The sequence below is a fragment of the Oncorhynchus mykiss genome, chromosome 24 (genome assembly GCF_013265735.2).
Source record: "Oncorhynchus mykiss isolate Arlee chromosome 24, USDA_OmykA_1.1, whole genome shotgun sequence".
Classification (NCBI taxonomy): domain Eukaryota; kingdom Metazoa; phylum Chordata; class Actinopteri; order Salmoniformes; family Salmonidae; genus Oncorhynchus; species Oncorhynchus mykiss.
Window position 1 is genome coordinate 35713765 of NC_048588.1, and position 12500 is coordinate 35726264.

At 43.2% G+C, this 12500-nt stretch overlaps 1 protein-coding gene across 3 annotated transcripts in view; it reads right to left on the minus strand.

Moving 5' to 3' along the window:
- The window catches only part of LOC110523138 (muscleblind-like protein 1), a 110830-nt gene that overhangs the window by 24715 nt on the left and 73615 nt on the right, over positions 1–12500 (minus strand). For all 3 annotated transcript variants that reach the window (XM_036961798.1, XM_036961797.1, XM_036961799.1), the window contains exon 4: positions 3962–4183. In XM_036961798.1, the coding sequence (XP_036817693.1) occupies positions 3962–4183 (222 nt within the window). The remainder of the gene's footprint in view (positions 1–3961; positions 4184–12500) is intronic.

Below are 12500 nucleotides of genomic sequence, written 5' to 3' on the forward strand. Positions count from 1 at the left end.
CTGTAACAGACTGATACATCATTACTGTATAATGGTAACAGGGGTTTAATTACTGTAACAGACTGATACGTCATTACTATATAATGGTAACAGGGGTTTAGCTACTGTAACAGACTGATACATCATTACTATATAATGGTAACAGACTGATACATCATTACTATATAATGGTAACAGACTGATACATCATTACTATATAATGGTAACAGACTGATACATCATTACTATATAATGGTAACAGACTGATATATCATTACTATATAATGGTAACAGGGGTTTAGCTACTGTAACAGACTGATACATCATTACTATATAATGGTAACAGACTGATACATCATTACTATATAATGGTAACAGACTGATACATCATTACAATATAATGGTAACAGACTGATATATCATTACTATATAATGGTAACAGACTGATACATCATTACTATATAATGGTAACAGACTGATACATCATTACTATATAATGGTAACAGACTGATATATCATTACTATATAATGGTAACAGACTGATACATCATTACTATATAATGGTAACAGGGGTTTAGCTACTGTAACAGACTGATATATCATTACTATATAATGGTAACAGACTGATACATCATTACAATATAATGGTAACAGACTGATATATCATTACTATATAATGGTAACAGACTGATACATCATTACTATATAATGGTAACAGACTGATACATCATTACTATATAATGGTAACAGACTGATATATCATTACTATATAATGGTAACAGACTGATACATCATTACTATATAATGGTAACAGACTGATATATCATTACTATATAATGGTAACAGACTGATACATCATTACTATATAATGGTAACAGACTGATACATCATTACTATATAATGGTAACAGACTGATACATCATTACTATATAATGGTAACAGACTGATATATCATTACTATATAATGGTAACAGACTGATACATCATTACTATATAATGGTAACAGACTGATACATCATTACTATATAATGGTAACAGACTGATACATCATTACTATATAATGGTAACAGGGGTTTAGCTACTGTAACAGACTGATACATCATTACTATATAATGGTAACAGACTGATACATCATTACTATATAATGGTAACAGGGGTTTAGCTACTGTAACAAACTGATATATCATTAATATATAATGGTAACAGACTGATATATCATTACTATATAATGGTAACAGACTGATACATCATTACTATATAATGGTAACAGACTGATACATCATTACTATATAATGGTAACAGACTGATACATCATTACTATATAATGGTAACAGACTGATATATCATTACTATATAATGGTAACAGGGGTTTAGCTACTGTAACAGACTGATACATCATTACTATATAATGGTAACAGACTGATATATCATTACTATATAATGGTAACAGACTGATATATCATTACTATATAATGGTAACAGACTGATACATCATTACTATATAATGGTAACAGGGGTTTAGCTACTGTAACAAACTGATATATCATTAATATATAATGGTAACAGACTGATATATCATTACTATATAATGGTAACAGACTGATACATCATTACTATATAATGGTAACAGACTGATATATCATTACTATATAATGGTAACAGACTGATATATCATTACTATATAATGGTAACAGGGGTTTAGCTACTGTAACAGACTGATATATCATTACTATATAATGGTAGCAGACTGATACATCATTACTATATAATGGTAACAGACTGATACATCATTACTATATAATGGTAGCAGACTGATATATCATTACTGTATAATGGTAACAGGGGTTTAGTTACTGTAACAGACTGATATATCATTACTACATAATGGTAACAGACTGATACATCATTACTATATAATGGTAACAGACTGATATATCATTACTATATAATGGTAACAGACTGATATATCATTACTATATAATGGTAACAGGGGTTTAGTTACTGTAACAGACTGATATATCATTACTACATAATGGTAACAGACTGATACATCATTACTATATAATGGTAACAGACTGATACATCATTACTATATAATGGTAACAGACTGATACATCATTACTATATAATGGTAACAGACTGATATATCATTACTACATAATGGTAACAGACTGATACATCATTACTATATAATGGTAACAGACTGATAGATCATTACTATATAATGGTAACAGACTGATACATCATTACTATATAATGGTAACAGACTGATACATCATTACTATATAATGGTAACAGACTGATACATCATTACTATATAATGGTAACAGACTGATACATCATTACTATATAATGGTAACAGACTGATATATCATTACTATATAATGGTAACAGACTGATATATCATTACTGTATAATGGTAACAGGGGTTTAGTTACTGTAACAGACTGATATATCATTACTACATAATGGTAACAGACTGATACATCATTACTATATAATGGTAACAGACTGATACATCATTACTATATAATGGTAACAGACTGATACATCATTACTATATAATGGTAACAGACTGATATATCATTACTACATAATGGTAACAGACTGATACATCATTACTATATAATGGTAACAGACTGATATATCATTACTATATAATGGTAACAGACTGATACATCATTACTATATAATGGTAACAGACTGATATATCATTACTATATAATGGTAACAGACTGATACATCATTACTATATAATGGTAACAGACTGATATATCATTACTATATAATGGTAACAGACTGATACATCATTACTATATAATGGTAACAGACTGATATATCATTACTATATAATGGTAACAGACTGATATATCATTACTATATAATGGTAACAGGGGTTTAGTTACTGTAACAGACTGATGTGTATTAGATGTACATAATTGAACCGTATTAGTTAATTAATTAATGAACTAAGCAGCAACTGTTTAAGCAACACTTTTCAACTCTGCTCCTTAACAGTGTAAGAGACAGAAACTCAGACTTCAGTCCTCATTGACTGCTAGTGGCCATCCTTTCACTGTGTAACAGCGACTGTAGACTTGGGAAACCATGCGGACTGTGTTTTGATAAATCAAGAGTTGTGTTTTGATAAATCAAGAGTTGTGTTTTGATAAATCAAGAGTTGTGTTTTGATAAATCAAGAGTTGTGTTTTGATAAATCAAGAGTTGTGTTTTGATAAATCAAGAGTTGTGTTTTGATAAATCAAGAGTTGTGTTTTGATAAATCAAGTGCTAGGGTGCAGAGAACAGCATCAGGTTGAGTCAGAGTCTCTGCTCTGTTTGTTAGTACAACCCACCTCCTGTCTCTGTCCTCATGAGTTTCTGTGTGTTTGTTTATACAACTCACCTCCAGTCTGTCTGTCCTCATGAGTTCCTGTTCTGTTTGTTTATACAACTCACCTCCAGTCTGTCTGTCCTCATGAGTTTATGTGTGTTTGTTTCTACAACTCACCTCCAGTCTGTCTGTCCTCATGAGTTTCTGTGTGTTTGTTTCTACAACTCACCTCCAGTCTGTCTGTCCTCATGAGTTCCTGTTCTGTTTGTTTATACAACTCACCTCCAGTCTGTCTGTCCTCATGAGTTTCTGTGTGTTTGTTTCTACAACTCACCTCCAGTCTGTCTGTCCTCATGAGTTTCTGTGTGTTTGTTTCTACAACTCACCTCCAGTCTGTCTGTCCTCATGAGTTCCTGTTCTGTTTGTTTATACAACTCACCTCCAGTCTGTCTGTCCTCATGAGTTTCTGTGTGTTTGTTTCTACAACTCACCTCCAGTCTGTCTGTCCTCATGAGTTTCTGTGTGTTTGTTTCTACAACTCACCTCCAGTCTATCTGTCCTCATGAGTTCCTGTGTGTTTGTTTCTACAACTCACCTCCAGTCTATCTGTCCTCATGAGTTCCTGTTCTGTTTGTTTCTACAACTCACCTCCAGTCTGTCTGTCCTCATGAGTTTCTGTGCGGCAGCAGCAGCAGCAGAGGGCATGGAGACGTTGGGGTTACTGGTCACCAGGACCGGGCCGCTGGACATGATCTCAGAAGGCATCAGGCCGGGAGACACCGGGCCCAAGTAGGGGTTAAACGCAGCAGCCACCGCAGCAGGACTGGCATTGGAGGCAAGGCTGGGCGTCACAGAGAACATGGGGACCGGCTGTACGGAGTCAAGAGAAGCACAATGCGGAGATATTCAGTCAGTCTTTAGAGGACCAAGATATTGTTAACACTTTATTTGTTTAGTCCATCTGTAGATGCTGTAACATTTCAACTAACTATCTAACCTCATCTTTTTCTAAACCTTAACCTTAACCCTTGTTCTAAACCTAACCCTTGTTCTAACCCTAACCCTTGTTCTAACACTAACCCTAACCCTTGTTCTAACCCTAACACTAACCCTTGTTCTAACACTAACCCTTGTTCTAACCCTAACACGAACCCTTGTTCTAACACTAACACTAACCCTTGTTCTAACCCTAACACTAACCCTTGTTCTAACACTAACCCTTGTTCTAACCCTAACACAAACCCTTGTTCTAACACTAACCCTTGTTCTAACACTAACCCTTGTTCTAACACTAACCCTTGTTCTAACACTAACCCTAACCCTTGTTCTAACCCTAACACTAACCGTTGTTCTAACACTAACCCTTGTTCTAACCCTAACACTAACCCTTGTTCTAACCCTAACACGAACCCTTGTTCTAAACCTAACCCTTGTTCTAATCCTAACCCTTGTTCTAACCCTAACACTAACCCTTGTTCTAACCCTAACCCTTGTTCTAACACTAACCCTTGTTCTAACACTAACCCTTGTTCTAACACTAACCCTAACCCTTGTTCTAACCCTAACACTAACCGTTGTTCTAACACTAACCCTTGTTCTAACCCTAACACTAACCCTTGTTCTAACCCTAACACGAACCCTTGTTCTAAACCTAACCCTTGTTCTAATCCTAACCCTTGTTCTAACCCTAACACTAACCCTTGTTCTAACCCTAACCCTTGTTCTAACCCTAACACCAACCCTTGTTCTAACCCTAACACTAACCCTTGTTCTAACACTAACCCTTGTTCTAACCCTAACACTAACCCTTGTTCTAACACTAACCCTTGTTCTAACCCTAACCCTTGTTCTAACCCTAACCCTTGTTCTAAACCTAACCCTTGTTCTAACCCTAACCCTTGTTCTAACCCTAACACTAACCCTTGTTCTAACCCTAACCTTAACCCTTGTTCTAACCCTAACCCTTGTTCTAACCCTAACACTAACCCTTGTTCTAACTCTAACCCTAACCCTTGTTCTAACCCTAACCCTTGTTCTAACCCTAACACTAACTCTTGTTCTAACACTAACCCTTGTTCTAACCCTAACACTAACCCTTGTTCTAACCCTAACACGAACCCTTGTTCTAAAACTAACCCTAAGCCTTGTTCTAACACTAACACGAACCCTTGTTCTAACCCTAACCCTTGTTCTAACCCTAACCTTAACCCTTGTTCTAACCCTAACACTAACCCTTGTTCTAACCCTAACCCTTGTTCTAACCCTAACCCTTGTTCTAACACTAACACTAACCCTTGTTCTAACCCTAACCCTTGTTCTAACCCTAACCTTAACCCTTGTTCTAACCCTAACACTAACCCTTGTTCTAACCCTAACCCTTGTTCTAACCCTAACACTAACCCTTGTTCTAACCCTAACACGAACCCTTGTTCTAACACTAACCCTAACCCTTGTTCTAACACTAACACAAACCCTTGTTCTAACCCTAACCCTTGTTCTAACCCTAACCTTAACCCTTGTTCTAACCCTAACACTAACCCTTGTTCTAACCCTAACCCTTGTTCTAACCCTAACCCTTGTTCTAACACTAACACTAACCCTTGTTCTAACCCTAACCCTTGTTCTAACCCTAACCTTAACCCTTGTTCTAACCCTAACACTAACCCTTGTTCTAACCCTAACCCTTGTTCTAACCCTAACCCTTGTTCTAACACTAACCCTTGTTCTTAACCTAACCCTAAGCTTCATTGTAAACCTAACCCTTATTCTAAACTTACCACAACCTTAATTGTAACCTTAGCAAACAGATACATTTTTTTGATAGTACGCCAATTGGTAGAGCGATCTAAAGGACTATCCAAAAGAAGTGTGACCCAGGTGAGGACTGAAGAGAAGCGAAATACAGAGAGAGACAGAACAAGAGTTAGAGAAAGGGAGAGAGAGAGGGGGACAGAACAAGAGTTAGGGAAAGGGAGAGAGAGAGAGACAGAACAAGAGTTAGAGAAAGGGAGAGAGAGAGAGACAGAACAAGAGTTAGAGAAAGGGAGAGAGAGAGAGAGAGAGGGGGACAGAACAAGAGTTAGAGAAAGGGAGAGAGAGAGAGAGGGACAGAACAAGAGTTAGAGAAAGGGAGAGAGAGAGACAGAACAAGAGTTAGAGAAATGGAGAGAGAGAGAGGGACAGAACAAGAGTTAGAGAAAGGGAGAGAGAGAGAGATACAGAACAAGAGTTAGAGAAAGGGAGAGAGAGAGAGACAGAACAAGAGTTAGAGAAAGGGAGAGAGAGAGAGACAGAGAGGGATAGAACAACAGAGAAAGGTAGACAGTACAAGAAAGAAAGGCAGACAGAAGGAGAGAGACAGAACAAGAGATATAGAAAGGGAGACAGAAGGAGAGAGACAGAACAAGAGATATAGAAAGGGAGACAGAAGGAGAGAGACAGAACAAGAGATATAGAAAGGCAGACAGAAGGAGAGAGACAGAACAAGAGATATAGAAAGGGAGACAGAATGAGAGAGACAGAACAAGAGATATAGAAAGGGAGACAGAAGGAGAGAGACAGAACAAGATATATAGAAAGGGAGGCAGAAGGAGAGAGACAGAACAAGAGATATAGAAAGGGAGACAGAAGGAGAGAAAGGGGCAGTGTTCTCTTGACGCCTGCTCCTGTTTCCTACAGTATGCTATTCACTCACACATAGTGGGACGAGTCTCATCTCCATCTGTGTGGTGATATTTATTGTGTGTGTGTGTGTGTGTGTGTGTGTGTGTGTGTGTGTGTGTGTGTGTGTGTGTGTGTGTGTGTGTGTGTGTGTGTGTGTGTGTGTGTGTGTGTGTGTGTGTGTGTGTCTTAGAGCATCGTTAGGGTTGTAGAGAGATACTGGCAAAAGTTAAAGCAGACAGCTGCATTCCCTGCGCGTGACACGCCGAGTCTGTACTGGCTGACGTAGCAGGTTCTCTCTGACCTCAACCACAGATTCCTCTGTGAGACAGACCTTCTCCACCAGGAGGAGAGAGGGAGACAGTCTCATCCAGGAGGAGAGAGGGAGAGAGTCTCATCCAGGAGGAGAGAGGGAGACAGTCTCAACCAGGAGGAGAGAGAGACAGTCTCATCCAGGAGGAGAGAGGGAGACAGTCTTATCCAGGAGGAGAGGGAGACAGTCTCATAGAGGAGGAGAGAGAGAGACAGTCTCCTCCAGGAGGAGAGAGAGAGACTGTCTCATCCAGGAGGAGAGAGGGAGACAGTCTCATCCAGGAGGAGGGAGGGAGACAGTCTCATCCAGGAGGAGAGAGGGAGAGAGTCTCATCCAGGAGGAGAGAGGGAGACAGTCTCAACCAGGAGGAGAGAGAGACAGTCTCATTCAGGAGGAGAGAGGGAGACAGTCTCATCCAGGAGGAGAGAGGGAGACAGTCTCCTCCAGGAGGAGAAAGGGAGACAGTCTTATCCAGGAGGAGAGGGAGACAGTCTCATAGAGGAGGAGAGAGAGAGACAGTCTTATCCAGGAGGAGAGGGAGACAGTCTCATCCAGGAGGAGAGGGAGAAAGTCTCATCCAGGAGGAGAGAGTGAGACAGTCTCCTCCAGGAGGAGAGAGAGAGAGTCTCATCCAGGAGGAGAGAGGGAGACAGTCTCGTCCAGGAGGAGAGAGGGAGACAGTCTCATCCAGGAGGATAGAGGGAGACAGTCTCATCCAGGAGGAGAGAGGGAGACAGTCTCATCCAGGAGGAGAGAGGGAGACAGTCTCGTCCAGGAGGAGAGAGGGAGACAGTCTCATCCAGGAGGATAGAGGGAGACAGTCTCATCCAGGAGGAGAGAGGGAGACAATCTCATCCAGGAGGAGAGGGAGACAGTCTCATCCAGGAGGAGAGGGAGACAGTCTCATCCAGGAGGCGGGGGAGACAGTCTCATCCAGGAGGAGAGGGAGACTGTCTCATCCAGGAGAAGAGAGGGAGACCTTTTCAGCCCGGAGGAGGGAGAAGGTTCACCTCAGCCAGGAGGAGGTAGAAGGTTCACCTCAGTCAGGAGGAGGGAGAAGGTTCACCTCCGCCAGGAGGAGAGAGAAGGTTCACCTCATCCAGGATGAGAGAGACAGTCTCAGCCAGGGGGAGGGAGAAGGTTCATCTCAGCCAGGAGGAGAGAGACAGTCTCAGCCAGGAGGAGGGAGAAGGTTCACCTCATCCAGGAGGAGAGAGAAAGTTCACCTCAGCCAGGAGGAGAGAGACCCCCCCCTCAATTTATTTTGTACACTGCTGCTCGCTGATTATTATCTATGCATAGCCACCTCCCTCCAGCCAACATTAGCATGGTACAGCAGTCTCTGCACCGCCTTTAGCCTGAAAGCAGCCATCCTGCTCTCCAGTTCCACCAGGCCCTGTCCTCCTTCGTGAACGGTCATGTACAACACTGCCACCTTCAGCCAGTGATGGTCCGACCAGAAGAAGTCCCCCAGGCCCTGTCCTCCTTCGTGAACGGTCATGTACAAAACTGCCGCCCTCAGCCAGTGATGGTCCGACCAGAAGAAGTCCCCCAGCTTGTGTTTCAGGTCTGCGAGCAGACCGGCAGGGGGATTGAGGACAGACAGGTTATGCCACAGGGAAGATGCCACCAGGTTGTTAATTATCAGCACCCTCCCTCTATATGACACCTGTGACAGGAGCCACCTCCACCTGGCCAGTCTTGACACCACTGCCTGTGACAGCCCCTCCCAGGTCTTCCTAAAAAAAAACGCTTCCCAAACCCAAACACAAACATCACATTAAACAGATACTCATGGTCCACTCTATCAAAATCCTTCTCTTGATCTAAAGAGACCAGTCCAAAGTTCACATTAGAACCTCTCGACAAGTCCAACGTGTCCCTAATTAAGAACAAGTTGGCCGTGATTGAGCATCCCGGTAAACAATATGTTTGGTCCTTATGTACTATCGAGTCCAGATGTGACTTCAGTCTGTTAGAGAGGACTTTGGCAAATATCTTGTAGTCCGCACAGAGTAATGCCACAGGCCTCCAGTTCTTAAGTTCACACAGGTCCCCTTTTTTGGGCAGGAGAGTCAGAGCCGCCCGACGGCAGCTGATCTGCAACTTTCCTACCAACACGCATTCATGCAACACGCGAAAGAAGTCCTGTATAAAACTCCACAGTCTGCTCCCGCATCTCCCCCACCACAGAGGTCACCCGCCCATCAGACAGCCACATCTCCCCCACCACAGAGGTCACCCGCCCATCAGACAGCCATATCTCCCCCACCACAGAGGTCACCCGCCCATCAGACAGTCGCATCTCCCCCACCACAGAGGTCACCCGCCCATCAGACAGCCACATCTCCCCCACCACAGAGGTCACCCGCCCATCAGACAGCCGTAGACAATTCATACCCTTGGCTTCACCGCTCTGTCTTTCCAAACCAAAGAAGAAGGATCTGGGAGCATCCATCTCCTTGAGCATGGAGAACCTACCAAGTGCTCTCTTTGCTTTAACCTGGAAAAAACTGCCCAGGTCCCTACGTAATTTGGCTAAATTAGCCTGGAGGCCTACATTGCCGTGCCCCACCATCTCTACCTCTATCTCACTAATACAACGCTCTAGTTCCCCCAATACTCCCCTAGCCTCTGAGGATGAGAGAGCTGTGTACTGTTGACAGAAAAGCCTAATTTGGACTTTCCCCATATCCCACCATTGACTCAGAGACTCATACTCCTCTCTTCGCTGCCCCCACCTTTCCCAAAATGTTTGGAAACCTGAGCAAAAAGTGGCATCTTGTAAGAGTTTTACATTGAACTTCCAATAAGATGCCTGCCGGGGCCCTGGTGAAATAGACAGCCGAGCCGTGGTTATGTGATGATCTGAAAACCCCATCGGGAGAATGGTAGCGCCCAGCAGCCTATTGCTCCGATTTCTAGACATGTAAAACCGATCAAGTCGGGCTGCACTCACCCTAACCCCAAAAACCTTCACCCATGTATACTGTCTTGTGTTTGGATGTTTAGTTCTCCAAACATCCACCAGGTCAAACTGATTAATAATGTCCCTTAACACTCCCACTGACACTGAATGAGGCTCTTCCCCATTTCTGTCTTTGGAAAAAATCCATTGTAGAGTTCCAGTCCCCTCCGACCACCAGCGTCTCCTCAGGCGCTACCTGTGAGAGTTCCAGTCCCCTCCGACCACCAGCGTCTCCTCAGGCGCTACCTGTGAGAGTTCCAGTCCTCTCCGACCACCAGCGTCTCCTCAGGCCCTACGTGTGAGAGTTCCAGTCCCCTCCGACCACCAGCGTCTCCTCAGGCGCTACCTGTGAGAGTTCCAGTCCCCTCCGACCACCAGCGTCTCCTCAGGCGCTACCTGTGAGAGTTCCAGTCCTCTCCGACCACCAGCGTCTCCTCAGGCCCTACGTGTGAGAGTTCCAGTCCCCTCCGACCACCAGCGTCTCCTCAGGCGCTACCTGTGAGAGTTCCAGTCCCCTCCGACCACCAGCGTCTCCTCAGGCGCTACCTGTGAGAGTTCCAGTCCCCTCCGACCACCAGCGTCTCCTCAGGCGCTACCTGTGAGAGTTCCAGTCCTCTCCGACCACCAGCGTCTCCTCAGGCGCTACCTGTGAGAGTTCCAGTCCCCTCCGACCACCAGCGTCTCCTCAGGCGCTACCTGTGAGAGTTCCAGTCCCCTCCGACCACCATCGTCTCCTCAGGCGCTACCTGTGAGAGTTCCAGTCCCCTCCGACCACCAGCGTCTCCTCAGGCGCTACCTGTGAGAGTTCCAGTCCCCTCCGACCACCATCGTCTCCTCAGGCGCTACCTGTGAGAGCTCCAGTCCTCTCCGACCACAAGTGTCTCCTCAGGCGCTACCTGTGAGAGTTCCTGTCTAAGGCTCCAAAATAGAACCCCTCTTTCTCTCCCTGTGTTAGGCGTATACACATTTATAAAGACAAAACCCATGTTGTTAATTTCTGCTTTAACTTCTTAAGGTATAGGGGGCAGCATTTTCACTTTTGGATAAATAGCATGCCCAATTTCAACTTCCTGCTACTCATGCCAAGAATATCAGATATGCATATTATTAGTAGATTTGGATAGAAAACACTCTGAAGTTTCTAAAACTGTTTGAATCATGTCTGTGAGTATAACATAACTTATGTAGCAGGCAAAACCTTGAGGACTAACCGTTCAGAATTTTTTGTTGTTGTTGAGGTTTCTTTCTGTTCAGTGAGGTCTCATTGGGAAACGATATTTCTTAGGAACTTGTTTTCAGTTCCTACCGCTTCCACTGGATGTCACCAGTCTTTGGAATTTGGTTGAGGTTATTCATTTGTGCAAATGAAGAAGTAGGCCAACTAGGAACTGCGTAACACTGTTGAGAGTTGCGCAAGACTTGAAAAGTAGCTTGGTTTGTTGTCTTCCTGTATTGAACACAGATAGACCCGTCTGTACTGTAACCTGGCTCCTAACCCATTGTGATGTGGGCTGTCTGTTAGTGTTCTCTCTGTCTAATATAAAGCATCATCAGCATTCAGCCCCAAGATTTAATTTACATCCCCCTCAGCCGAGAAACTTGCCTGATATTAAAACGCCAACGCTGAGAGGAGAGGGAGGTGAAGAGGGAGAAATGGGGAAGAAGAAGAGAGGCGGAGAAGTAGGAAGAAGAGAGGGTGTGAGGGTTAGAAGTGGAGAGAATTTACGAGAGAGAAAGGGAGAGCACCTTGACATAACTCCTGCTTCCTTTTCCCTGTGTCTCTCTTCAACCTTCTCTCACAGTCTCACATCCGAATTAGACGTTTCTTTCATGTTGCTCAAACGTTACATTTTGTTTCAAATGTCAAATTTCAAAGTGTTCAGGGAAGGTTTAGGTGTTTTGAAGGATTATGTAGTAACTCTGAATGGTTAAGGTTTGGGATAGGCTTCAAACAAAATATCAATATCAGAGTTTTCTTTGCCTTAGCAAAACCTGAAACATACTCGAAGGTAGAAAACACTCACTGTTGCCCCCTAGTGGACAGTTTCCATGTCATCACATGACGTCCTCAGACATGGATGGATGTCGAATACTGACTTGTAAAACGGGAGACCTGGTTTCTCTCTTTGTGTCCATTTTTCCTGTCTGTTTTTCACCCTCTACTATATACTGTATCTGCAGCTAACTCCGTCCACCACCTCTACTCCAATCTCCTCTGTTTCATCCTACTCTCTCTTCTGTGTCCA